Raw genomic sequence first — 27787 nt, 5'->3', positions numbered from 1 at the left:
GCTATCACTGGCCAGGTCGGAAAAGGCACCTGATTCTCCGATCATGGCTGGGGGGCAGGGCAAAGGCGGCCCCAGGGCCGCCTTTGCCCTGCCCCCCAGCTCTTAGCTCCCCCCTGGGTTTCTGATCACTGTCAGTGGCAGGGGGCTTCTTCCTGCTTTCCCTTTGGCCTCCCTGCATTGTGCCTACATATGCAAATTAACCGCCATCTTGTTGGCAGTTAACTGCCATCTCAGTTGGCAGTTAATTTGCATATAGCCCTGATTAGCCAATGAAAAGGGTAGCTCGTACGCCAATTACCATTTTTCTCTTTTATTAGTGTTGATGCTGTTATCTACAAGTTACATATTAGTCAGAGTTACCATTTATAGAAACAATGTCAAAAGAATGTGGGGTGGGTTACAATTCCCAAGGGCAGTGGTTGGCAAACCGCTGCTCGCGAGCCACATGAGGCTCTTTGGCCCCTTGAGTGTGGCTCTTCCACAAAATACCATGTGTGGGCGCGCACATACAGTGCAATTGAAACTTCATGGCCCATACGCAGAAGTCGGTTTTCGGCCTGGGTGAGTCTATTCTGAAGAAGTGGCATTAGAAGAAGTGGGGGGTGTCTGTCGGTCGGGCGATGGGAGACGCGGTGTGAGGGAGGCGCCAAATATCAACAGTACTTAAACTACATAGGCAGGTTAATAACAATGTACCTACCTGTATAGTTTAAGTTTAAAACATTTGGCTTTCAAAAGAAATTTCAATCGAACTGTTGATATTTGGCTCTGTTGACTAAAGAGTTTGCCGACCAATGCCCTAGGGTAACGATTTATTTATTTTTTAATCCTCACTCAAGGATATTTTTCCATTGATTTTTAGAGAGAGTGGAAGAGAGATGGAAAGACAGAGATATCGATGTGAGAGAAACACATCAATTGGTTGCCTCCTGCATGAGCCCAGACCAGGGCCCGGGCCAGGGAGGAGCCTGCAACCGAGGTATATGCCCTTGCCTGGAATTGAACCCAGGACCCTTTGGTCTGCAGGCCAACTCTATCCACTGAGCCAAACCGGCGAGGGCTAGGGCAGCGATTTTCAACCACTATGCCACAAGAATTTTTAAAACATACAATACCTGACTTTTTAGTCAGGGGCATTGACCTCTTTTCCCTTAGATTATAAAAAAAAAGAGAGAGAGACGGCCAACCCAGCAGTAGTCATCCAGTGTGAAAGAATCAAAATTATACTTTTTTTTTGTGGTCAGATTGGCAAAAAATCTTTTTTTTGGTGTGCCGCAGACTTTTAGTAATAAGTTATGTCTGCCATGAGATGAAAAAGATTGAAAATCTATGCACTAGGGAAACTGACCTTCCTTTTAATCAGTGTCCTCTATATCTACAAGTTTCGAGCTTGGAATGAGTTGTGGGATCTTAACTTTCCATTGAGGCAGAAGAGGTCTAGTTCACTAATTCTCAGGTTTTTTTTTTTTTCTATTTATATAAAAAACGAATGCAGAGAAACAAGGCCATAGCATTTATATCATCACTAGGGAATTGTGATGCATCAACCACCACCTCAGATCTCTGCACGTCAAAGCACCTTGACCACCACTCCAACCCTGCTGGGTCCTTAATTTGCCAGAATGGTTTTCAAGTGTTTTTACCCAAGTAATAATCGTGCGTCAAAGGTGAGAGTGCCCATGTCAGTAAATGGTCTCCTCTCCACTCTTAAATTCCACCTTCACCTAACACCGAGATCCACTTTTACACATGCTCTCAGGTCCTATAGTTCTTTTGCTATGTAGGCATTTCTTCCCAAAGCAGGGTTTGCAGTTCTCTATCCAGGCTGTGCTGGTACCTGTCTCTTGGTATCAGCCTGGAGGCAATGAGGAATAATGATGATGATGATGATTACGTAAGGCATCCCCCTCGGGTGAAACTAATTCTCTCCTGGTAATATGGAGGGGACTGTTTTTGCCATCGGAAAGGACTCGGGGAAATTGGAGATGGGGTAAGGAGGGAGTCAATATTCTTAGATTCTCCATTCAGATCCCCAAACCCCAAATCCTAAGGTCTTACTCTTTCTGTATCTGGGCTGATTTTTACACCAGACCTGCTGAGCTGCATATCAGTCTTCTTTGCAGCTCTGCCACTCATCATTAGAGTGACTCTGGCAGATTTTCAGTACTCTTCCCGGTGGTGGCAGGAGATAAGGTTCTTTGGCTTTCAGCAAATACCTTAAATTGGAGGATGACTATCATTTATTTTTTTAAAATGACATGTTATTATATTCCATTCAAGTGCTAGTGGGGAAATGAATCTTGGATGGGTCATTGACCAAGAGAGAGAGAAAAAAGCAGAATTATACCTATCTAGGAAGGTGCACAACGTTTCCTTCCGAATATAGACATCACACCTATAGCTACACAATATATTTTCTTTGCAAGTATGCTGAGATCATAAAAGAAAAAATATACTGGGAAATAAAGTCTCAATAAATGTTGAAAAATTAGTATTAGCCAAAGAATTCTCTGACCACAATAAAATTTTGTTAGAAATAAGTATCAGAAATAGAACTAGAATGTTTTAGTTTTTGAAATTAAGAACTAAAAAATAACCACATCAAAGACTATATTGAAGAAGAAATTTGATAATTTTTTAGCTAAATGATGAAAATATGTTAAGACTCAAAACCTGCAGAATGCAGCTAAACTAATATTAGGTGAAATTTTGTAAATCTGAATGCCTATATTGGGAAAGTAAAAAAAGCTGAAAATTAATGAGCCTCCTTCCATCTTAAAATGTCAGGAAAAAGAGCAGGAAATTAATTTATAATTGAAATATAAAGACGTTAAGTTTATAAAATAGAAAAATGCATGATAAAAAGGAACAGCAAAGGTTAAAATTTGGCTTTTTGACAAGACTAATAAAGTTGACAACTCCCTAGAAGACTAACAAACCAAAAAAAGATCACACAAAAAGCCAACATTGGGAATGTGAAAGAGGACAATACTAAGCAGAAAAGCAGAGGGCATTATATGCCAATAAATTCTGTTTGGTTGACATAAATTCCTAGGAAGGAATTACCCACCAGAAAGAAAAGGAAAACTGAATAGTTCTATATTCATTAAAAATAGAATTAAAGTTGAGTTTCCGCCAAAGTTAATAGAAGATAGGTTGATGGCAAATAAGCATATGAAAAATGTTCAGTATCATTAGTAATTGGAGAATGCAAATTAAAATCATAACTACAAGTATAGCTAAAAGTTTAAAGACAAAAAGTAACAAATGCTGATGAAGAGCAACAGGAACTCACATACATTGCTAGTGGGAATGCAAAATGGTGCAGACACTTTGGAAAATAGTTTGGCAGTTTCTTTTTTCTTTTTTAAGAGTATATATATTTTTTATTGATTTCAGAGAGAGGAAGGGAGAGGGAGAGAGGGAAACATCAATGATGAGAGAGAATCATTGATTGGCTGCCTCCTGCATGTCCCCTACTGGTGATTGAGCCTGCAACCTGGGCATGTGCCCTAACCAGGCATAGGTCAGTGCTCAACCATTAGGCCATACCAGCCAGGTTTGGCAGTTTCTTATAAAGTTAAACATGCACTTATCATACAAACCAGTGTTCCTATTTCTACATATTTGCCTAAGTAATAAAATTATATGTGTACCATAAGAAAGAAAAACTCAAAAAAAAATGTTTACTGACTGACAGTTTATAAGTCTTTCTTCCTCTTCTGCCTCACATATGGGCAAGCAGACAAGACCTCAGCCCAGGTCCCTCCTTCCTTAGTGGTGATGGGAAATTCAAACCAAGAGGCCTCTACCCATGTTCAGGAGCCCTCACTCTGGCCCCAAACCCCAACCACCATAAAAACCTCAAGCAGTTTCCCTTCCTTAATATTTCAAGCCATTTTTGTATCTGCTTGGTAGCTATCCTGCTCTCCCTAGAAAGCAAGTCTTTTCTTGGTGTTTGGGTGGCATTATCAGACTTGATGTCCAAACCAAACTTGGCAAATACGGTGGCAGGGTGACGACCACATCCACAGAAAGCCTATGCAGGAACGTTTATAGGAACTTTATTGATAATAGCCAGAAACTAGGAACAAACCAAATGTTTATCAACTTGTGAGTGGAAAAACAAATTGTGGTTTATCTACACAGTAGAAAACTACTCAGCAATAAAGAGGAACAAAATCCTGATACATGTGAAAGCACAGGTGAATCTCAAAGGTGTTATGCTAAGTGAAAGAAGCCAAATCACAAAGGCTACATACTGAATGAATCCACTTAAAGGACATTATTGAAAATGCAAAACTGTAGAAATTGAAACCAAATCAGCAATTTTCTGGGCCTGGGAGTAAGGAGAGGAGATTGAACATGAAGGTGTGTAAGAGAATTTTGGGGTTGATGGAAATGGCCTATATTTTGTGGAGGTGGCATATGATGTATATCTTTTGTCAAAATCCATTGAACTATACACTTATAAAAAGTTTTGCCTAAAAGAAAACTTTAGGCTTGACTGGTGAGTTCTGGTAAATATTTAATAAAAAGATAAATTTAATAAAAAGATAACTCCAAATCTTATAAAATTTCCAAAGAATAGAAATAAATGAACACTCTAACATTTTATAAGGCTAGCATAAATTATTAAAATCTGACAAAGACATTCAAAGAAAATTACAGGCCATTGTCAATTATGAACATAAGTGCAAATATTTAAAAATGTCAGTAAAGCAAAACCAGTAATATAAACAAAATATTGTCATGCCAGAAGCCGGCAGTACAGCAGTGGTGGTGGGAGCCTCTCCCACCTCCTCAGCAGTGCTAAGGATGTCCGACTGCAGCTTAGGCCTGCTCCCCGCTGGCAAGTGGACATCCCCCGAGGGCTCCCAGGCTGCCAGTGGGATGTCTGATTGCCAGCTTAGGCCCAATCCACCGGGGAGCGGGCCTAAGCCAGCAGGTGGTCATCCCCTGAGGGGTCCCAGACTGCAAGAGGGCACAGGCCGGGCTGAGGGACATCTTCTCCCTCCCCCCAAGTGCACAAATTTTTGTGCACCGGGCCTCTACTAGTATATAAAAACCTCCCCTGTCTATGGAATGTTAAGCTGAAACCCAAGACAAAGCCTTCCATATTCAATATCCCACTATTTTCTGGTTGTACCAAAAAAATAAACAACCAGCAAATGATTTCACCTCTTAATAAAGCATTTACACTTCTAAAAATGGGATGATGTGGAAGTCCCTCCTTCTTGAGAATGTTTCCAGAGCTACCAAAAAACTTACATTTACAAAATAGTTGATAAAAATATTCCTCTGGATTGTATAAGCAGGGAGACAGGGACCACTGATAAGACATGCAATAGGATATTAATCAGACGTGGCTTCCTTTTCTCCTGCTTGAACTGAGGCTGGACTCTCCTCATTAGTTTCTCCATTTTCTGCAGGTAAATCTTCAGGTTTCTGGTCTGGCACTTCAGCCTGCTGACCCTTTGCTTCCCTTTTCCCTTTCATTTGCACTTTTTTGTCTGCAGATTTATCCTTTCCTGGCGCTTTTTCTGGTGCTTTGTTTTCACTTTTCCAGGAGCAGGTTTGGCTGACAACCTAGACGACTCCTCCGTGGCTGCCCTCCTTGGCTGCTCCCGGGGTGGAGCAGACCATCCTTTTGGGCATCACTGCGGCGGGGCTGATGCATGCTAGTGATTTCATGAACCTGGGCTGCCTGGCTGCTACCACTTCTCCCGCCATCCACGCTGCTCAGACCAATGAGGAACTGTTATTTTGAGAAAGGTGTCTACATAAAAGTTACCACAAACTATTCTTACTTGTGCAACATTGAAATATTTCCCATTATAATCAGGAATAAAACAACCCAGTTTGACGACCATTTGCATATTAGCTCTTTATTATATAGGATAATGAATTCTCAGAAAGAGAATCCAAGCAAATAATTCCATTGACCCTTGCAACAAAAAAATTAAGGTACTTAGGAATAAACTTAAGGAGGTGAAAGACTTGTATACGGAAAACTAGAGGACATTGAAAAAAAGAGATCAAGGAAGATATAAACAAGTGGAAGAATACACAGTGTTCATGGATAGGTAGAAATGACAGCATTAAAAGTTCCATACTACTTAAAGCAATCTACAGATTCAGTGCAATCCCTATTAAAATACCAACAGCATATTTCACAGATCTAGAACAAACACTCCAAAAATTTATATGGAAGCAAAAACGACCCCAAATAGCTGCAGCAATCTTGGGAAATAACAACAAAGTTGGAGGAACCACAATACCAAAGCCACCATAATCTAAGCATCCTGGTACTGCCACAAGAACAGGTATATAGATCAATGAATAGAACAGAGAACCCAGAAATCGACCCAAGCCATTATGCTCCATTAATATTTGACAGTGAAGGTGAGAAAATACAATGGAGTCAAGATAATCTCTTCAATAAATGGTGTTGGGAAAACTGGACAGATAATGTGCAAAAAAAAAAAGAAACCAGGAGGTCAAAGACTTGTACTTGGAAAACTACAAGATGTTGAAAAAAACCAACAAAATATACAAGAATAAGATCAATATGGATAAAAGACTTAAATGTATGTTGTGAAACCATAAAAATCCTAGAAGAAAGCATAGGCAGCAAAATATCAAACATCTCTTGCAGTAATATGGTTATAGACACATCTCCTAGGACAAAGGAAACTAAGGAGAAAATAAACAAATGGACCTACATCAAAATAACAAGCTCTGCACAGCAAAAGAAACCATCAACAAGATGAAAAGGGAGCCCACCGTATGGGAGAACCTATCTGGTAATAATAAATATGATAAAGGTTTAATATACAAAATATATAAGGAACTCATACAACTTAACCAAGGGAAGATAAACAGTCCAATTAAAAAATTGGCAAAGACCCTGAATAGACACTTCTCCAACATTTATATATAGACAAGATACACAAAAAAAATGCTCAAAGTCACTGATCATTAGAGAGTTGCAAATGAAAATGGCAAATGAGGTATCACCTCACACCTCAGAATGGCTACCATCAACAAATGAACAAATGACAGGTGCTGACAAGGATGTGGAGAAAAGGGAACCCTAGCACACTGCTGGTGGGGATGCAGACTGGTGCAGCCATTATGGAAAACAGTATGGAGTTTCCTCAAAAAAATTAAAAATGCAACTTCCATTTGACCCAGTGATCCCACTTCTAGAATATATCCTAAGAAATCCAAAACACCAATCAGAAAGAATGTATGCACTCCTATGTTCATAACAGCACAATTGACAATAGCTAAGATTTGGAAACAGCCCATGTGCCCATCAGTAGACGAGTGGATAAAAATGCTGTGGTAGATTTACACCATTGAATATTATGCAGCAATAAAAAGGAAGGCTCTCTTATCCTTTGAGACAGCATGGAGGACTTGGAGAGTGATATCCTAAGTAAAATAAGCCAGTCAGAGAAAGACAAGTATCACATGATCTCACTCATATGTGGAATCTAATGAATGTAATAAACTGATGAATAAAAGATCCAGAGACATTGAAGAATGGAATAGACTGTGGAATCTCAGAGGGAAGGTGGGGGAGGGTGGGTGGGTGGGAAGTGATCAACCAACAAACTTGTATGCATATATGCATAACCCATGGACACAGACAATAGTGTGGTGAAGACCTGGGGTAGGGGATATGAGTGGGCTAGAAGGGGTCAATGGGGAAGGAAGGGGACATATGTAATATTGTCAACACTAAAGATTTAATGTAAAACAGCAACAAGAAAATAAAATAAATTAACATACCTTAAAAAAAAGTGATACAAGTACCTAGGAATAAATGAAACAAAGTGTGCATACAACCTTTTCAGGTAAAATTATAAATCTTTATTTAGATCTATTAAATAAAACATCATGTTCCTGGGTCAGAAGACTCGTTGTTAAAGATATGTCAATAATTTATATATATAATTTAAAGCTATACTTTTTTTTCTTGACCTTGACAATATGATTCTAAAACATATGGAAATGCAAAGGGCTAAGAATAGGTAAGGTATAGTCAAATAATGAAATTAAAGCATGATATCAATACTTACTATAAAGAAAGTTAAGACAGGGCTATATTGGTGGTGGTATGAGAAAGAGAAAGAGCCTAGAAAACAGACCCATGAATATAAAGACATGATTGAACAGGGAAGCAGCACTGAAGGACAAAGGGAAGAAAGGACCATTGTAAAAAATAAATAGTACTGCAATATTTGAGTATCCATATGAGGAAAATAATGGAATCCTTCCTCAAATTATATGCAATTATTAATTCCATGACCTGTACAAAGTAAACAATAAAACATTTAGAAAAATGAGCATAGAGAAAAATACTGCTTAAATCAGTCATGAAAGAACTATCCATGAAGGAACATATTTGCAATTTAATTAAAATTTAAAAGTTCTTCACATGAAAAGCAACATTTGAATTTTGAAAAAATAAAGGTGTGTTAGAAAATATTTGCAAGACATAAACAAGAAATATTTAAAATGTAGAATATATTTTTTCTAAATTTAAAAATATATTCAAAAGTCTTTTCAATGAGATGCCCTATCTCAGCTCCTACCTGGGCTGATGATCATGTGTTTTCGTCTTTAACAGTCTCTGGTGGCTCTGCTGCTTTCTGTCGTGGTGTAATTGGCACAGGTGGTTTGAATGATAGGGAGGATACAGGGAGACCCAGGAAACCTAGAAATGCACCTGTACAACAACTTGTATGCCATGGTCAGAGTTGAGTCTCACACTAAGCCAGCCTGAAGGTTGATCCCACACATGAATGGGCCAAGAGCAATCATGACCCAATTACAACAGGAGGGCTCACATAAACCACACAAGGGACATTCCTAGAGCATCCAACTCAGGAGATCAAAGAGACTGTGCCAAAGTGTCCCACAGGACACTTATTACATAAGGCCATCTCATGAAGACTGGAAGGCAGCTAAAATGGGAGATAAACAACCCCAAATGAAGGAAAAGGAGAAAATCTCCAAAAAAAAAAAAAAAGCTAAATGAAATGGAGGCAAGCAATTTATCAATATAGAGTTCAAAGTAATGGTTATAAAGATGCTTAAGGGATTTAGTGAAAATTACAATGAATTTAGTGGAAACTACAACAATATGAAAAATGAAATAGAAACCACGAACAAGAATCAATGGAAAATGAAGAATACAATATCTGACATCAGGAATACACTGGAAGGAATTAAAAGTAGATTGAATGTTGCAGAGGATCAAATCAGTGACTTGAAAGACAAAGTAGAAAAAACACCTAATTCAAGCAACAAACAGAAAAAAAAAATCATTAAAAGCAGTAGGATAGTTAAAGGGAACTTTGGGACAAAATGAAATGCAACAACCCACATCATAGGGGTACCATAAGGAGAAGAGAGTGAGCAAGGAATAGAGAACCTATTTAAAGAAATAATAAAAGAAGACTTCCCTAACCTGGTGGAGGAAAAGCTCACAAAGAGACACACACCAACACACATAACTAAAATGACAAATGTTAAAGAAAAAAGATATAAGCTTAAAGGCAGCAAAAGAGAAAGTTACCTACAAGGGAGTTCCCATTAGACTGTCAGCAGACTTCTCAACAGAAACACTTCAGGCCAGAAAGGATTGACATTAAATATTCAAAGTAATGAAAAGCAAGGACCTGAATCCAAGACTACTCTATCCAGCAAGGCTATCATTTAAAACTGAAGGCAAAATAAAGAGCTTCCCAGACAAAAAAAAAAAAAAAAAATGCTAAAGGAGTACATTACCACCAAACAAGCATTGCAAGAAATGTTAAAGGGACTGATTAAAGAAGAAGAAATCAAGAGAGAGGAACATCGGTATAAAGAAAAAATGGCAATAAATAAGTACCTATCAATAATAACCTTAAATTCTCCAATCAAAAGATAGGGTAGTAGAATGGATAAGAAAACATATCCCAAATATATGCTGTCCACAAGAGACCTATTTTGAAACAAAAGATATATACAGACTGAAAGTGAAGGGCTGGAACACTATATTGCATGCAGATGGAAACAAAAAGAATGCTGGGGTAGCAATACTCATAACTGACAAAATAGACTTTAAAAAAAAGGCCATAAAAGAGACAAAGAAAGTCACTACATAATACTAAAGGGATTGATACAACAAGAAAATATAACCCTTGTAAACATCTATACACCCCATATTAGAGCACCTAAAAGTATCCTATATAATAAAACCCTAATATGCAAATTGACCGAATGGTGGAACAATGGTTGCTATGCTGTGCACTGACCCCAGCGGGCAGACACTCAATGCAGGAGCTGCCCCCTTGTGGTCAGTGCACTCCCACAGGGGGAGCGCCACTCAGCCAGAAACCGGGTTCACAGCTGGCAGGCACAGTGGTGGTAGTGGGAACCTCTCCCGCCTCCACAGAAGCACTAAGGACCCCTCGAGGGTGCAGGCCAGGCCAAGCCCTCCACCCCCCTGCCCCAGTGCACAAATGTCATGCACTGGGCCTCTAGTATATATATAAAATCTTGGTGTATCATAAGGGAGAAGTTGACATTAATACAGTCTTAGTAGGGGACTTTAACATCACACTGACACCACTGGATAGATCTTCCAAACAAAACATTAAGAAGGAAACAGAGACCTTAAGTGACACACTAGATCAGTGATTGGCAAACTCATTAGTCAACAGAGCCAAATATTAACAGTACTTATTCAAAATAGACTCGCCCAGGCAGAAAACCGACTTCTGCGCATGGGCCACGAAGTTTCAATTGCACTGTATGTGCGCACCCGCACGTGGTATTTTGTGGAAGAGCCACACTCAAGGGGCCAAAGAGCCGCATGTGGCTCGCGAGCCGCAGTTTGCTGACCACGGCACTAGACCAGATGGATTTAATTGATATTTACAGAACATTTCATCCCCAAGCAGCAGAATATACATTCCTCTCAAGTGCATATGGAACATTCTCAAAGATAGACCACATGTTAGGACACAAAATAAGTCTTAACAAATTAAAGAAGATTGAAATCATATCAAGCATCTTCTCAGATAATGGCGTGAAACTAGAAATCCACTACAATAAAAACACTAAAAAACATTCAAACACAAGGAGGCTAAGTAGCATGTTATTAAACAATGAATGGGTTACCACTGAGATCAAGGAAGAAATAAAAAAATTTCCTGGAAATAAATGAAAATGAACACACAACTCATAATCTATGTGACACAGCGAAAGCAGTTCTGAGAGGGAAGTTTATAGCATTACAGGCCTACCTCAGGAAACACAAAAAGTTCAAATAAATAATCTAGAGTCTCATGTGCGGTAGCCTGGGCTGTCGCTGCCGTGATGGGCAAAACTACCAACTTTTGGGGTCCGGGAGCCTGGCCGATCCGGTGCGGAGCTTCAATCGCTGGAAGAAGAAACAGTCACAAGCAGAGTAAAGAAAAGCAGTTGAGGAAGCAGCTGAAGAAGCCCGAGTGGCAGGTTGAGCGCGAGATTATCAGCCACCTTATGCTGAACTATGGGAAGATAAATGTAAATGAAATTACAAGATTTTCAGGTCTCCCCTTGTCTAAAAAAACATTTAAAGGTTTGCAAGAAACCCAGTACCATTTGGTAACTGAGATACAGACGCAGACCATCGGGTTGGCTTTGCAAGGTAAAGATGTCCTCAGAGATGCCAAAACTGGATCTGGCAAGACTTTGGCTTTCCTTGTTCCAGTGCTGGAAGCCTTATATGGTCTACAGTGGACCTCACAGATGGCCTGGGGGTTCAGATTATATCACCTATGAGAGAGATGGCTTATCAGACCTTTGAGGTTCTCTGAAAAGTAGGAAAGAATCATGGCTTTTCTGCTGGTCTCATTGTTGGTGGGAAGGATCTGAAACATGAAGCTGAGAGGATCAATAACATAAATATACTGGTTTGCACACCAGATTGGCTTCTTCAACACATGGATGAAACAATGTCTTCATACTACTAATCTCCAAATGTTCTTGATGAAGCAGATAGAATCTTGGATATGGGCTTTGCTGATACCATGAATGCTATTATTGAGAATGTTCCCAAGAAACGTCAGACCTTGCTTTTCTCAGCAACACAAACCAAATCTGTAAAGGACCTTGCACATTTGATTTTGAAAAACCCTGAATATGTTTGGGTTCATGAGAAAGCAAAATACAGCACCCCTACCACTTTGATGTTGCTTCACCTTAAAGAAATCAGCACCAAGTTCATCTTCTTCCTCCTCATTATCATCATCTCTGTCCAAGAACTGCATGCGAGCTTCGTTCTGCTTCTGTGGCTCATCAGTGCTAAGGCCAGAATGAGGCTGATACCCGTTTGCTTTCCCCAAACTACATAGTTTGTTAGTTGCAGCCAAAAATAAGTGTACTCTATGCATTCTTAAGAAGCAACCTGAAGAAGAAAAGTATTGTATTTTTCTCCAGTTGTAAAGAGGTTCAGTATCTATAGCGAGTGTCTTGCCGGCTATGTTCTGGTATTTCTATCCTTGCTCTGCATGGTCGACAGCAGCAGATGAGAAGAATGGAAACCTATAATGAATTTGTTCGCAAGAGAGCTGCAGTACTCTTTGCTACTGATGCTGCAGCCAAGGGACTGGATTTCCCAGCTGTGAATTGGGTTCTTCAGTTTGATTGTCCTGAAGATGCCAACACATGTATTCACCATGCAGGTAGAAATGCCAGGTATAAAGAGGATGGGGAAGCTTTACAGATTTTGTTGCCCTCAGAAGAGAAAGGGATGGTGCAGCAGCTCCTCCAGAGGAAAGTGCCTGTGAAGGAAATCAGAATCAATCCAGAAAAACTTATTGATGTCCAGAAAAAAATGGAATCATTTTTAGATCAAGATTTAAAAGAAAGAGCTCAAAGGTGTTTTGTTTCCTATATGCGTTCAGAATATCTGATGAGGGATAAAGAAATATTTGATGTGAGCAAGTTACCTATACCTGAATATGCCCTGTCTCTTGGTCTTGCTGTGGCACCATGGGTAAGATTTCTTCAGAAAATGCAGAAACAACCAACCAAAGAATTGATAGTGAGCCAAGATAAAAAAGTAAGTGAGCCAAGGGCCCCCTCCCTCACCAATGATGAAGTGGAGGGATTTAGAGCCTACTTCAGTGAGAAAATGTCCATCCTTCAGAAAGGTGGGAAAAGACCAGAAGGGACAGAAGACGGACTGGCTAATGGCATTAGTGATGAAGAGGAAGAAGCAAAGGAAGGTGAAGAAGAAGTGGAAGAGAAACTGGGAAAAGCAAACGGGTATCAGCCTCATTCTGGCCTTAGCACTGATGAGCCACAGAAGCAGAACGAAGCTCGCATGCAGTTCTTGGACAGAGATGATGATAATGAGGAAGAAGAAGATGAACTTGGTGCTGATTTCTTTAAGGTGAAGCAACACAATGTGTTTGGGTTGGACCTTAAAGAGAATAAAGCATTACAAAAGAAAGAATATTCTAAATCAAGTGTCAAGAAAAAAGTGACCAAAGTCGCAGAAGCAAAAAAAGTAATAAAGAAAAATTTTAAAGTAAGAAAATAACGTTTACTGATGAAGGGGAGTTGGTTCAGCAGTCACCACAGATTCAGAAATCTGTCATGAAGGATACTGAGGAAGAGGATGACACTGGTGGTATCAATTTGGATAAAGCAAAGGAAAGGCTTCAAGAAGAGGACAAATTTGACAAAGAAGAATATAGAAAGAAAATTTAGTCAAAGAATCAGGAGGAAAGATTGAAAGAAAGGGAAGCCAGAAGAGGCAAGCAAAGGCCAAAGATGAAGAAGAAGCCTTTCTGGATTGGAGTGATGATGACAATGATGTATTTGATCCAAACACACTTCCAGATCCAGATAAGTACAGAAGCTCTGAAGAATCAGATAGCGAAGAAATGGAAAATAATATTAGTGATACCAAGAAGAAGCAGGGGACAAGGAAAAGGAACAACAGTGAAGTGGAGAACATGGGACTCACAAGTCGTAGGAGAAAGAAGGCCAAGTGTGAAGTCTTAGAGCCGTTGGATACGGGCCTGTCTTCGGCAGAGGATGAAGAACTGCTGTTACATCTGCTCAAAAGTCAAAGATAAATATTTCCTGCTCTGTCTTCTTGAAACCTCCGGTCATTGTCATGTGGACAAGAAGTTGAAAAGCTGTCGGCTTTGGGGAAGTTAGATAATGTGAGTCCTAGGCCCAAAGGATGCATTCCAGGCAGAAGTGAAAGTATCTAAGTCCCTTTCACAGCAAACTCAGAGTGAGGGGGTGGATCCTGAATGTCTTGATCCCTTTTCCAGCATGTGCTCTGGTAGATTGTCCTCTTGGGCTTTATCCTGTGACATCTTGTCACTGGAAATGCTTGCTTTGTTTTAATAGCAAGATCTGGAGACACTGTTTCATTGTTAGGAATTTCTTCTTATCTTACAAAAGTGTCTGTGCTGTTACATAAAATTGCTCGCATTTTTGATTATTTAATATCTTTAAAGAGACAGAATACGATGGACCAGCCCTAAAAAAGACCGACTTGAGATGATTAATAATAAATACATTTCCTATAAAAATAATGTAACTCTACAACTTAAAGAATAAGAAAGAAAACCACAAGAAAAGCTCAGAGTAAGTAGAAAGAAGGAAACAATAAAGTTCAGAGTGGAAATAAATGACATAGAAACTAAAAAAAAAAAAAAAAAAAAAGTACAAAAAATTAATGAAACCAAAAGCTGGTTCTTTGAAAAGGTAAACAAAATTGATGAACCTTTAGCCAGACTCTCAAGAAACAAAGAGGACCCAAATAAAATCAGAAATGAAAGTGGCAACATAACAACTGACATCACAGAAATACAAAGGATTGTAAGAAAATACTATGAACAACTTTCTGCCGACAAATTGGACAACGTGGGCAAAATGGACAAATTCCTAGAAACATACAATCTTCTAAAACAGTCAGGAAGAATTAGAAAACCTGAATAGGCCAATAACCACTAATAAAATTAAAGCAGTAAACACACACACACACACACACACACACACACACACACACACACACTACTCACAGCAAACGAACATCCTGGACTCGATGGCTTCACAGGTAAATTTTACCATACATGCACAGGAGAACTAACATCTATTGTCCTCGAAGTATTCCAAGAAACTCAAGAGCAGGAGACTTCCAAGCTCTTTGTACGAGACCAGCATTATCCTAATTCCAAAACCAGAGAGAGACACTACAAAGAAAGAAAAATATAGGCCAATATTCCTCATGAAAATAGATGCTAAAATCGTCAAGGAAATATTAGTAAATCGGATCCAGCAATACATTAAAAAATTGGATTTATTCCAGAGATACAAGGTGATACAATATTCACAAATCAATAAACATGTTACATCACAGAAAATTAAGGACAAAAATCACATGATCATACCAATAATTGCATAAAAGCATTCAACAAAATCCAGCACCCATTTAGGATAAAGTTAACAGAGTGGGAGTGGAGGGGTCATACTTCAAAATAATAAAGGCCACATGCGATAAACCTACAGCCAACATAATACTCAATAGGCATAAACTAAAAGTATTTTCCTTAAGATCAGGAACAAAACAGGGATGTCCACTTTCGCCACTCTTATTCAACATAGCACTCTAGCCCTAGCCACAGCAATCAGATAAGAAGAGGAAATAAAAGGCATCCAAGTTGGAAAGGAAGAAGCAAAACTGTCATTATTTTCAGATGACATGATAATGTAGATAGAAAACCCTAAAGATCCCACCAAAAAAAACTGTTAAATGTAACAAATGAATTTGACAAAATAGCAGGATGCAAAATTAGCATCCAGAAATAAATAGTATTTTTGTTTTTTTTTAAAAAATTTAATCCTTACCTCGATACATGCTTAAATATAGAAAAGGAGATAGGGAGGGAAAGAGAGAGAGAGACATTGATACGAGAGAAACATTGTTTTGCTGCTCTCCATGTGCATCCAAACCAGAGTCCCAACCCACAACCCAGCTATGTGCTCTGTTTGAGAATTGAACTGGCAACCTTTCAGTGCACAGGACAATGCTGAACCAACTGAGGCAGTCTGGCCAGGCTTGATGGCATATTTATATACCAAAAATGAACTCTCAGAAAGAGAAACTTTAAAAATAACCCCATTTACCATTGCAAAAACAACAACAAAAAATAAGATAACTAGCAATAAACCTAACCAAGAAGGTAAAAATCCTGTACTCAGAAAACTATGACATGGCAAAAAGAAACAGAGAAAGGCACAAACAAGTGGAAGCATATATCATTTTCATGGATTACAAGAATGAACATAATGAAAATGTCCATACTACCCAAAGCAATCTACAGATTCAAAGCAATCCCCATTAACATACCAACAGCATATTTCACAGATTTAGAATACTCAAAAACTTATATGGAACCAAAAAAACAAACAAACAAACAAAAACAAAACCCAAAAACCCGATTAGCCTCAGCAATCCTGAGAAAGATGAACAAAGTTGGGGAATCGCAATACCAAATACCAAACATACTACAAAGCCATTGTAATCAAAACAGCCTGGTACTGACACTAGACCAGGCATATAGACCAACTAAAAAACAAAAACAAAAAACAAAAACAGAAATCAACCCATGCCATTATGGTCAACTAATATTTGACAAAAATGCTAATAGCATATAATGGAGTAAAGATAGTTGCTTCAATAAATGGTGTTGGGAAAATTGGACAAGTATATGGAAAAAAGGAAGGAAACTAGACCACCAACTTATGCCATACATAAGAATAAACTCAAAATGCATAAAAGACTTAAATATAACTAATGAAATCATAAAAATCCTAGAAGAAAACACAAGTAGGAAAATCTGAGACATATCACGCAGTAGTATTTTTGCTGATGTATCTCCTAGGGCAAGAGAAACAAAGGAAAAAATAAACAAATTGGACCACATCAAAATAAAAAGTTTCTGCACAGCCAAAAAAAATAAAAAAACAAACCATCAATAAAATGAAAAGAGAACCCACTGTATGGGAGAACATATTAACCAATGATTCATCTGATAAGAGGTTAATTTACAAAATATCTAAAGTATTCATATAACTCAACAAAAGGAAGACAAATAATCCAATTGAAAAATGGGCAAAGGACCTGATAGACATTCCTCAAAAGAAGACATACAGTTAGATTTCCAATAAACGTGAAAAACGCTCAACATTACTAATCATCAGAGAGATGCAAATTAAAACTACAAAGAGGTATCACCTTACACATGCCAGATTGGCTACCATCAGTAAATCAACAAACAAGTGCTGGTGAGGATGTGGAGAAAAGGGAACCCTAGTTCACTGCTGGTGGGAATGCAGACTGGTGCAGCCACTGTGGAAAACAATATGGAGGTTCCTCAAAAAAAATGTATCTGCCATTTGACCCAGTGATCCCACTTCTGGGAATATGTCCTAAGAATACCAAAACACCAATCAGAAAAAATATATGCACCCCTATGTTCAGAGCGGTATTATTTACAATAGCTAAGATCTGGAAACAGTCCAAGTGTCCATCAGTAGATGAGTGGATAAAAAATCTGTGGAACTCTGGATCTGTTTTTGTTCATCAGTTTATGTTGTTCATTATATTCCATAAATGAGTGAGATCATGTGATATTTATCTTTCTCTGACTGGCTTCAACGGGGGGTTGAGGGCATGAGTGGGGCGGGTGGGCAATGGGGGGATAAAGACACATATGTAATACCTTAATCAATAAAGAAAAAAATTAAAACAAAAAGCTGTGGTACTCAATGGAATGCTACGTGGCTCTAAAAAAGAAGGATCTCTTATCCTTTGGGACAGCATGGCTGGACATGGAGAGTACTATGTTAAACTAAATAAGCCAGACAGAAAAATAAATATCACATGATCTCACTTATATGTGGAACCTAATGAACAAAATAAACTGATGAACAAAATAGTTCCAGAAGCATGCATGCAGGCAATACACTGACAGATCTCAGAGGGGAGGGAGTGGGGGAACAGGAAGAGATTAACCAAAGAACGTATATGCATATAAGGATAGCCTACTGGCACAGACAATACTGGGGTGGAGCGGGGGCCGGTGTGTGCGTGGGGGGTGGGGGAGTAAATGAGTGGGATGGTGGACATCTGTAATCCCCTCAACAATAAATAATATTTTTGAAAAGTTCTCTTCATTGAGGAAAACAGCAGGCAAATTATAGAAAGTGGTGCTTCATAAATAAAGAGGGCCATATATGAAAATTTATTAAAATCATTACTATTCAAGGAAGTGCATATTAAACCATGAATCCCGGGGAATAGAAGACCCCAAGCTGCTGCTGCTGCTCTTTGGAGTGCTCTGGCCCAGAGACTCTCCATGTTACCGCAGAGCAACAGCACCTACACGCCTCTCCCACTTCTCCCCACGCCCCCCTTAGGAGTTCCCTTGTCCTCTTCCCTTTCTGGGCATGGTACTGTGCTGCTCTCTCTGAAAGGCCTCCTGTTGAAAGGGACTTCCTCTCTCAGGCAGCCTGTCATGGTGCTGCCCAAATAAAGCGGTTATGTGCCACTGCCATCCCACAGCCCAGTCTTTTCCTTGATGATCTTCTCCCCAAATCCTCAAACTCATCAGAAGAGGCACTGAAAATAGGATTTTGGTTATGATCAAGGAATTGGTATGGGATATACTCAGTCAGTAGGACAATCAATTGGCAATTTGATCCTGGATGGTCTTAAGTGGTGGGGACCCAAAACTTGAAATGCCTCTGCACCATCAGGGATGGCTTCGCTCTTTTCTCTCCTGCACTCTACATGTTCACAGTCTCCTCTGTGTCTCATTAGCCTGGCCAAAAGGCAGCACCAGTATTTGAGTGCACCCACACCATTAGAACTGACTTTGGGGACCAGAGACACAGAGTCATCTGGGACAGATGGTCATCCCATCTGCCTGGATCCCTCAGGGGGAGGAAGTAGATACTGTAAAACTTGTGGAATTGAATAGAAAAAGGAGAGCAATGTGCCCTTGTGGACTGAGATTTGGCTACCTGCTGGCTCCATGTCAGGAGGAGTTTTCTGAATGGGCTGGTGATTTGGGGTACTCGAGATGAGAGGCGGTCCTCATCCCTGGGGCTGCTATGGTGAGTAAAGGAGCCCATAGTGACAGCTGCCGGGATGCCAGGTGGGGAGACACCTTTGCAAGTAGCTCACATGCCTCTGCTGTTGGGACACTTGATTGTTGTTATGTCATCATTCTAGCTCCTCCCCAGTGCTTAGGCTGAGCTGGCTAACGCGTGACTTAAAATGACGAAAAGCAAGAAGTTAATATTCCTTTTCTTCCCAGGACCCTGAATGACAAGGTTATCTTGCTGAACAGGTGTTCCAAACCACAAGATGCATATTGGGACTCGATTGCTGCTGCTTCTCACCAGGGTACCTGAGAACCTCCCTGAAGAGGAGACAGGAGCCTAAACTCGCAGAGCAAACCCAGTGGAGGGGGCACCCTGGGGAGACTGACTAGAGCCCTCAAGGGAAAAGGCAGCACAGTGTCCTCCCAATAATGACTGGGGTAATTTACCCTCTGCTTTGCTGGTTACCACCTGCAGAATAATACAGACAAAAAAGACAAAAGGGAAGGATCAGGGGCGCACTCTCTTGCTCAGAGGAGGAGACACATCTTCTCTTTTGCCCTAAGGCTTGGTCTCTCCTTAAAGACCTCATCCAGGAATCAAAAGAAAAAGTGCCACCCGGCTGCCTGGAATGTATCTGGTGGGAGCAACCTCCACCCAATGGGGCTTCCATGATACAGGATGGAAAAAATGCTGTCCCTACGAAAGGATCCCACACAATTAGTGTGGAAAGTGGGAATGACTCCCAAAGGAGGCCTTGGACTCTGGTCTGTATGTATTTTGTGGAGGTAGATTTTTATGGCTTGAGGGGCTACCTGCCCTACTTTAGGCAAATTGTCAATGGAAAACTGTTAGTTGTGGCCAATGATCTTTGCCATTTGGGGATTTTGGAGTGTGTTTATCAGGAAGAAGATGGTGTGCATAATGATGATTTGGCGAGTCGGGGGAGGATAAATTGAGTTCTGAGTCCACCCAGCTGTTTCTCAGGGGATGTCTCACGAATGTAAGTCCTCTTTACAGACAATAACAGTGAATCCTGAAACAATTCAAGAGGCCATACGTACTCTGGACTTCATAGAAACTCTTGAAAGACAGATTCAGAGTCAATTTGCTGCCTATGAATTCTACAACAATATCCCACCTGGTCTATGAAAACTGCAGTGAACAGTGAGGCTGCCCTCCTTCCAGACAAAAAAAAAAACTACACACAACCATGCCCCTGCTTATATGTGAACCGCAGGATGAATAAGAGAGGTTATAGTGGAACCTAAGGGACGGGTGTCAGGTTGGATGACCTGTGGGAAATTGGTGAAGCATCACAAAACTTACTAAGTTTACCTTCACCTTCTATGTCTCCACCAGTGGCAGGTACCCACCCCACATAGGGGTTTGGCTGTCATAGAACCACGGCCCTTCTGGCAAACACCTACCCTTTTACATTAACTGTGGTTTGGGCTGGCTCTGCTGGACATGGATGCCCAAGCCTCCCTAATCCCAGGAAGCACTCTTGCTTTAAATGGACCCCCTCAAGGAGCTGTCCGGCTTGGGGTGAGAATTGATAATAGGTAATTACCAACTTAACTATTAAAATTGGCCCAGTTTTGCTAAAAGACGTCTCTGTCCTTCTTGTTTCCCTGAAACTTTTCCCATGACTTGAATGCAGGTAACCTCAGGGAATAAGCCTAAGGTGTTTACGCTGTTGGTGGGTGCCAACTGGTGGGAACGGGTTAACCTTTTCCTACCAGGACAGTGGTAAATATGTTACAGGACTGGCTATCGGAAGGCACTGAAGGATTAGGGCCTGTCACAGATGATTTTGGTAAGAAGGCGTATTGATCCCACTATCTCACTTTTTAGTTTCCTGGTGTGGCTTGTGCTTAAAGCCACTACTACGAGGGGAAGCTAGTTACAGACACAGAAAGTTAAACAAGGCTGTTCTCTTCATTAGAGCACCTCTACCAGATTTCATTGCCTTAATGATGACATTCATAACAATATAGGTAAATGGTTTGGAGCTATAAACTTGGCTAACATGATCTATTCAGTAAAAGTTTTTCAGGAGAGGACACCACAATTTGCCTTCACCTTTGAGGCTCAACAGTACACCTTTACCTGGTCACCCTTTGAGTACTTAAACAGCCTTGCATTAACAGAAGGGATTTTCAGCAGGGACCTGGCTGCCTACTCCAAAATTCCACCAGAAACTCAGCTTTCGCATTAGTCCTCATTGGACTAAGACTCTCACAGGCCATTTGCAGCATGACTGAACACCTCACTGAGAGGGGATGGACAATTGCCCCCTAGGGTTCAAGGCCCCTTCCAATCTGTTAAAATGTTGGGTTACATTTGCAATTCAGAAGGGTGAATTATTCCCAATCCGGTAAAAGACAAGCTCTTAGCACCCTAACTTCCCACATCAGTAAAGGGATCCAACTAACATTTGGTGGGATGTTTGGATTCTGGCACTAATACTAGTACATTCCTTCCTCTAGTATTTGCTGACTCCTTTCTATCTGTCACTTTTCTTCTTTTCAGTTATCAAAACTGAAACCCTTACTGGCACTAAGCCAATTGCCTTACGGTTCCTATTATGTCCTGAGTAATGGTAAAGCTCCCTATAGAACTGGATCAGCAACAGAGGCCTCCTTGTTAAAATGGAAATGGCATCTACAATATTTAGTTAAATTCAGCCCTATTGCAGTGTCACTCCATGAGCAAACAGCCACATACCCTGCCACCCTGTTTAACTTGCTGAGACCTCCACAAATGCCTCAGCCCTTGCCCAGTGGGGGCTGGAAGAAGAATGGCTAGCACTTTCAAAATAAGAAAAACCAATGGTCTTTCTTTACCAGTGAAGTGAGCAGGGGATAGAAGGGAGCCAGTCAACGGAGAATTACAGCCCATGACCCCTATTCAAATACTCTAATTTGTGTATATGCATTACTCCAAGTAGTCGAGCATGCCCTTAGCAAACATTCTCCTAAGGTTCACATTTTCACAGACATGTTCCTGGTTGGTGGCTAATGGGCTAACTACTTGATTGGAACTTTGATAAAAATCAGGGCTAGAAATTACAAGGCCAAGACCTTTGGAGTAAAGAGATATGGGGAAAAATTAACCAGATTGGCTCCCATGTTACCCATCTGGGTGCATCATATATTTTAGCTCCTACAAAGCAAGACATGGAAGAGGCATGATACAACATCAAAGCTGACAAACTAACCCATCCACCCAAGTAGGTAAGCCTTCTGAAGAAGGTAGAGTCCCAGAGCTGTGTGCCACCTTCTACCAAAGGGCACATGGGAAATCTGGGCATCATGGGGTGACAAAAATAGATTGTTAATAGAGGAGCTGACCAAGCAGACAGACATTTAAGCCATTAGGGACTGTTCCACATACCAGAAATCTAGATTTTGGGCCTGTCATAATGGGAAAAGAAATTTGCAGAGAAGGGTCACATTGGAACCTGCAAATTGACTTCATTGTGCCTCTCTTAGCAGCAGCAGAAAGAACTGAATTTTCCTTAACAATGGCAGTTACCTACACAGGCCTTCTACTGGCTTACCCATGCAAGGCACCTATCTCTACTGTCATTGAAGAGTGAACAAAACAGCTTTCAAAGCCGTTGAGAGTAAGACCAAGGCTTCCATGTTACCTCAGAGCAAATACAAAGATGGGCACTATAAGATAATATTACAAAATAACATCAGCACGAATCACAGGAATACATTAATGGGCTTTTAAAACAGGCCCTATTGAAAGCATATTGAGGGCAATGTTCCCCCAAGTGGTCAAAATGCTACCCATTGTCCTGATCATACAGCTCATTAAATCCACACTTCCTGATCCAACCTATGGCATAACTACACCATATTTAATTTCACAACAACTGAGAGACTGCCAATAGACATACTGCAACCTCTTCTGCTTGTATACACCCACACCCAACACAACAGAATGAGCAGCTTTTGTGGACATGGTAGCCCTGACATTGCATCCACTTGGTGCCCTCACCATTCCATTCTCCCTCACAGGAAATTCAGAGCCTGCCACTTCCCCCTCCATCCTGATAAGGACTTGAGGTGGACCACTGGCTTGGGGCCATCCTCAGCCTGAGTCGGCTCATTGTCAGTGGGAGCCAAGCAAACCACCACCACAACTGGGAGAGGCCACCCACATACTTGGTGGGACCAACATGGACTTGCTCCTGACACCCGGGAAGTGGCACTAATCACCATCATACTGGGTAACAGCATTTGGGTGGCTCTCAGGGAGCAATCAGCTCACCTATCTCTCCTCCTATCTCTGCTACTGCTGGCAACACCTTTCTGACTAAGCCAGACTCTACATACCACTTGTGACTCACAGGCCCCTTCCAAGCCCTTAGGCCAACTTTTACTTCAAATCAGATAAAACCCTGATTTGAAGTGCCATTAAACAGAGCAATGGGGCACTACCTATCAAGTCTCATATAAGAAGTATCTAGATATAGTGTGTACCCAATATCACAGCCAGGATGCTCATTATTGGTGCGATCAGATGAAAAACACTAATTCAGAGAGAATGCCAACAACCCTTATGGAATACAGAAATAACATTATGTCTCCCACTAATCCCTGAGATGATAAATGTGACCCCTGCCAACAATGTATGCTTTAAAAACTCTTGGCCTCTCTATTCATTACAGTGATCTCGCTCCCTCTAGTGTGAGCCTCATTTATAGAGGCAGAGATTGTGTTAACAAAGTGGCCAATGGCACATTACCATGGACCACCTCACTGGATGCTAATCAATATATACAAGGAAGGCAATGTATATAACATACTATTACCTGGACTTAGGCATCTCTAAGAAATTAGAGATTTTAAAAATTCACATATAAGTGCACCCATGTAATTCAAACTCATGTTGTTCAAGGGTGAATTGTATATACATATTTCAAATCATTATGTTGTGCACCTAAAACTAATACAATGTTATATGTCAATTATATCTCAACTTGAAAAAAAATCTACATATCTCACTTTACAGAAAATAGAAACAATAATGAAAAGACCAGTAGTGAAGTTTATTGGTGTAGTCACTACCTCCCAAGGGGCCATTCCTGAGGCTGTGAAAGCTGTATAAATGAGTTCCCTACTAGAAGAGTCTCCCCTAGTATGGAGACAATGGAGCAATGCACAGTGAAACATAGCAACATTGTAATAAACAGGAACAGAAATGGGCCAAATGTAAAGTATAATTGATGTCTATTTTTTAAACAACTTGACTACCTCCAAGGATCCCGTGTGTGAGTGCCTTGTAGTTCAGGATCTAATCTGGTGCATGGCTAAATTAACTTACTTTTTTCAAACCACCAATGTCCTTGTGAAACCTATCTCATGCCCATGGGAACACATTGATGTTACTTACTCTTGACAATTGGAGGGAAATTCAATCACTAAGACACACCAATCTGAGCAAGAAGGAACCTACAAATGCCTACCAAGCCAAATCTACGTATAGCCTTAGCCAAAACAATAATCATCTATCTGCATGCTGGGCTTGATTCCAACAACCTGATTTTAGTACATATAGCATTAAACCTCTCCCCTGGCCAAAGTCTCCAGTAATCTCACTCATCAAGACAAGCCTATTCCCCTCACCACTGACATCCAACAAGAGCATCTACAATCCAACGAAATTTATGTGAGGCTCGTCACACAAATGTATGGGCAATGGTGGAGTGAGAACATGACCCATTTAGTTGATCCAGGTACTGAGTGTGAGGTGGACAGCATCCAAGCTGTTTGACTATAACATTGTATACTCCTATTCCCACTTGGAATTGTACTAAAGACACACAAACTTACTTTTCCTAGGGACAGAGTGTACAGGCAACAGAAGGAGCCTGGTAGCCCTGAAAGAGAATCAAATTGCCTCCACTATCACAAGCTTTCCTCCAATCAACCCTGCAACATATTTCCTGCACCTGGATTTGGCTCAAAATTCCAGTAGACTTTGTCTCAGCAGTGGACAGTCTCTAACCCCCAATCATACTTGTTTCCACACACCATGCTGCCGCAGCTCTCCAATGCCACAATGAGCTCTTCCAGTAGTCCTCCTGGTACTAATTCTTCTGGGACCACTTATTCTAGGGATGGTAGGAACAGCCTACGTGCAGGACACCTCACTATAAGCAAAGAAACACAGATAACTGTTTCCAAGGAATTATCCACAGAAATTTAAAAAATGGTCTAGGAACTGGAACTGGGGTGAATCCCAATGTACTTTAGGGACCATGATGTTACATAACTGTATAGCCATAGATTACTTATTAGCTGTGAAATGGCGGAGGGGGAGTTATATACACTTACTTACACATATTGTGGCATGGGGCTCAATAACACTCACCAAGTTTTACCGATAGACAGAGACTGTTATGAAAGGGGCCATAATGTCAATGTCTACTGACTAAATAGATTGCCTAAGTCAAAATCTTCTCATTTTCTGATCTATTTTCCTGGCTTTCCTCCTCTAAGTGGGCCAAGTGGCTGCAAATGGGATTTGAAATTCTACTTTGCGCCCTTGTAGAATTTAGGGTCTTTGGAATGCTTTATCACTGGCTCCAAACACAAGCATTACAAAGTAACACAGAGATTGTAAAACAACATGGAGCTGGGGGAGGGGGAGGGGGGGAGGAGACAGATCTCTGTAGAAACAAGCCGAAGCTGCTCCTCTATGCTGTATGCCCCTGTATATTGACCCGAATGCTGCTTCCTTCTCCACAACAGTCTGAAACCGTAGCTCAAAGCCTGTTGGTACCTGTTCGGCACATTCTCTACCTTCCCCCTGTGCTCCATTATGCCCTTCCTGGGGCTCTCGCCTCCCTGCAGTTTTCCTATTATTCTCATTGCAGGTTTCACAAGACGTGATGAACGGCTTTTAGTTTCCAGTAAACTGCCTCACCCAGTTTTCAGTGGACTGCCTGCACCTGACCTCCCCTCTGCACCTGGCCTGACCAGTTACTCTGACCTACACAAGAGACATAAATATCCTGTTCCCTCTACTCTTGCCCACTGATGCCATTTTGGGCTCAGCCCATCTGGTTTCCAGATGATCTAATAAATTTATAATTCTTTACCACTTTCAGCCTCATATGTTCTTCCTTTGGCGACCCCAACATCGGCACATCCCCTCAGAAAGCCCAGGTGTCCTGAAGCACAGTCACCTACCTCGGTTTTACCCCACAAAGCTAAGCCATTACCTTAGACCAGCGGTTGGCAAACCATGGCTCGCGAGCCACATGCGGCTCTTTGGCCCCTTGAGTGTGGCTCTTCCACAAATACCATGTGCGGGTGCGCACGTACAGTGTGATTGAAACTTTGTGGCCCATGCGCAGAAGTCGGTTTTCGGCCTGGGCGAGTCTATTTTGAAGAAGTGGCGTTAGAATAAGTGGAGGGCGACGGGAGACGCGGTGCAGGTGGGCCGGGGGGATACACAGGGCGGGGGAGGTGCGTGCGATTCTTTCAGGAGTTGAGTGAGCCAGTCAGTCAGCAGTCTCATGCAGTGGTTAGTGCTAGTCTCGTCTGCAAATCGCGCGCGGGTGACAAAAGTATCTACTCAAAGCATAAAGTTACCTGTATTTTTCCAACTAGCTGCAAATCCTACAGGTATTTTTGTCATCAATTTAAGAATTGTAATTCTTTTGTGTTGGTGGCTTTATTATTATAAAATGAAACATTTTTTTAGGTGCCCTGTTTGACATGGCTACAAAGAAGAAGCAGAGAAAAATGGAAGACGAAAACCGTGAATTTAAAGTTGAATGTACCTACCTATATAGTCTAAGTTTAAAAAATGTGGCTCTCAAAAGCAATTTCAATCGTTGTACTGTTGATATTTGGCTCTGTTGACTAATGAGTTTGCCGACCACTGCCTTAGACTGTAAACGTCTTAACTCCTCCATGACTGTCCCCTCCTCTAGACAAGAAATACTCTTTCTTGGGCTTGCTGGGTACTTTCATCTCTGGGTTCCCAGCATTAGTCGTCTCGTAAAGCCTCTCTATGACATGGCGAAGGAGCCTCTCATTGAGCCTTTGGATCCTAAAGCCAGCATTCTCACCCTTTAATGCTCTGAAAACTGCTCTCACCTCGGCACCCAGCTTAACACACAGCCCAGATCCTAACCCCAGTACACAACTCCCTCCACGTAGGATGGAGGCCCTTCCTTGAGTTCCTTCAACCCCTGATCATTAGTCACCAGCGGGCCACACACCTCAAAAACGTAATCCGTCAATGTTCTACTTGCTTTCAGACCTCTCCCCAGAGCGCCCTCAAAATGCCCCCATCGTTTCCACTCACCAAGCCAAAGGACAGATTCCCGGTCAAGACTGGCAGGTTGACTTCACACACATGCCCCCTGTAAGGCATTTCAAACACCTACTAACCTTTGCAAACACTTTCTCTGGTTGGGTAGAGGCCTTTCCTGCCACCTCAGAAAAGGCCACCGAGGTAGTTAAGGCCCTTGCTGAACATCTCGTTCCGCACTTTGGCCTGCCCACCTCCCTACAGCCGGATCCTGGTCCAGCCTTCATATCTAAAGCCACCCAAGGGGTTGCCACTGCCCTTC

The 27787-nt window shown here is 41.1% G+C and overlaps 1 protein-coding gene and 2 pseudogenes across 1 annotated transcript; 2 read left to right on the top strand and 1 right to left on the bottom strand.

Moving 5' to 3' along the window:
* Positions 1–4938: 4938 nt before the first annotated feature.
* Positions 4939–5658, bottom strand: LOC132211835 (non-histone chromosomal protein HMG-14-like; annotated as a pseudogene).
* A 5803-nt stretch (positions 5659–11461) lies between these two features.
* Positions 11462–12398, top strand: LOC132212679 (probable ATP-dependent RNA helicase DDX10; annotated as a pseudogene).
* LOC132211834 (probable ATP-dependent RNA helicase DDX10) lies at positions 12395–14527 on the top strand. Its single transcript, XM_059656481.1, has one exon. It carries the CDS (start codon positions 12572–12574, stop codon positions 13589–13591), a length of 1020 nt encoding a protein of 339 aa, XP_059512464.1. The 5' UTR covers positions 12395–12571; the 3' UTR covers positions 13592–14527.
* Positions 14528–27787: the final 13260 nt, after the last annotated feature.

Source organism: Myotis daubentonii, chromosome 11 (genome assembly GCF_963259705.1).
Source record: "Myotis daubentonii chromosome 11, mMyoDau2.1, whole genome shotgun sequence".
NCBI lineage: Eukaryota > Metazoa > Chordata > Mammalia > Chiroptera > Vespertilionidae > Myotis > Myotis daubentonii.
This window is presented reverse-complemented; position numbering and strand designations above follow the sequence as displayed.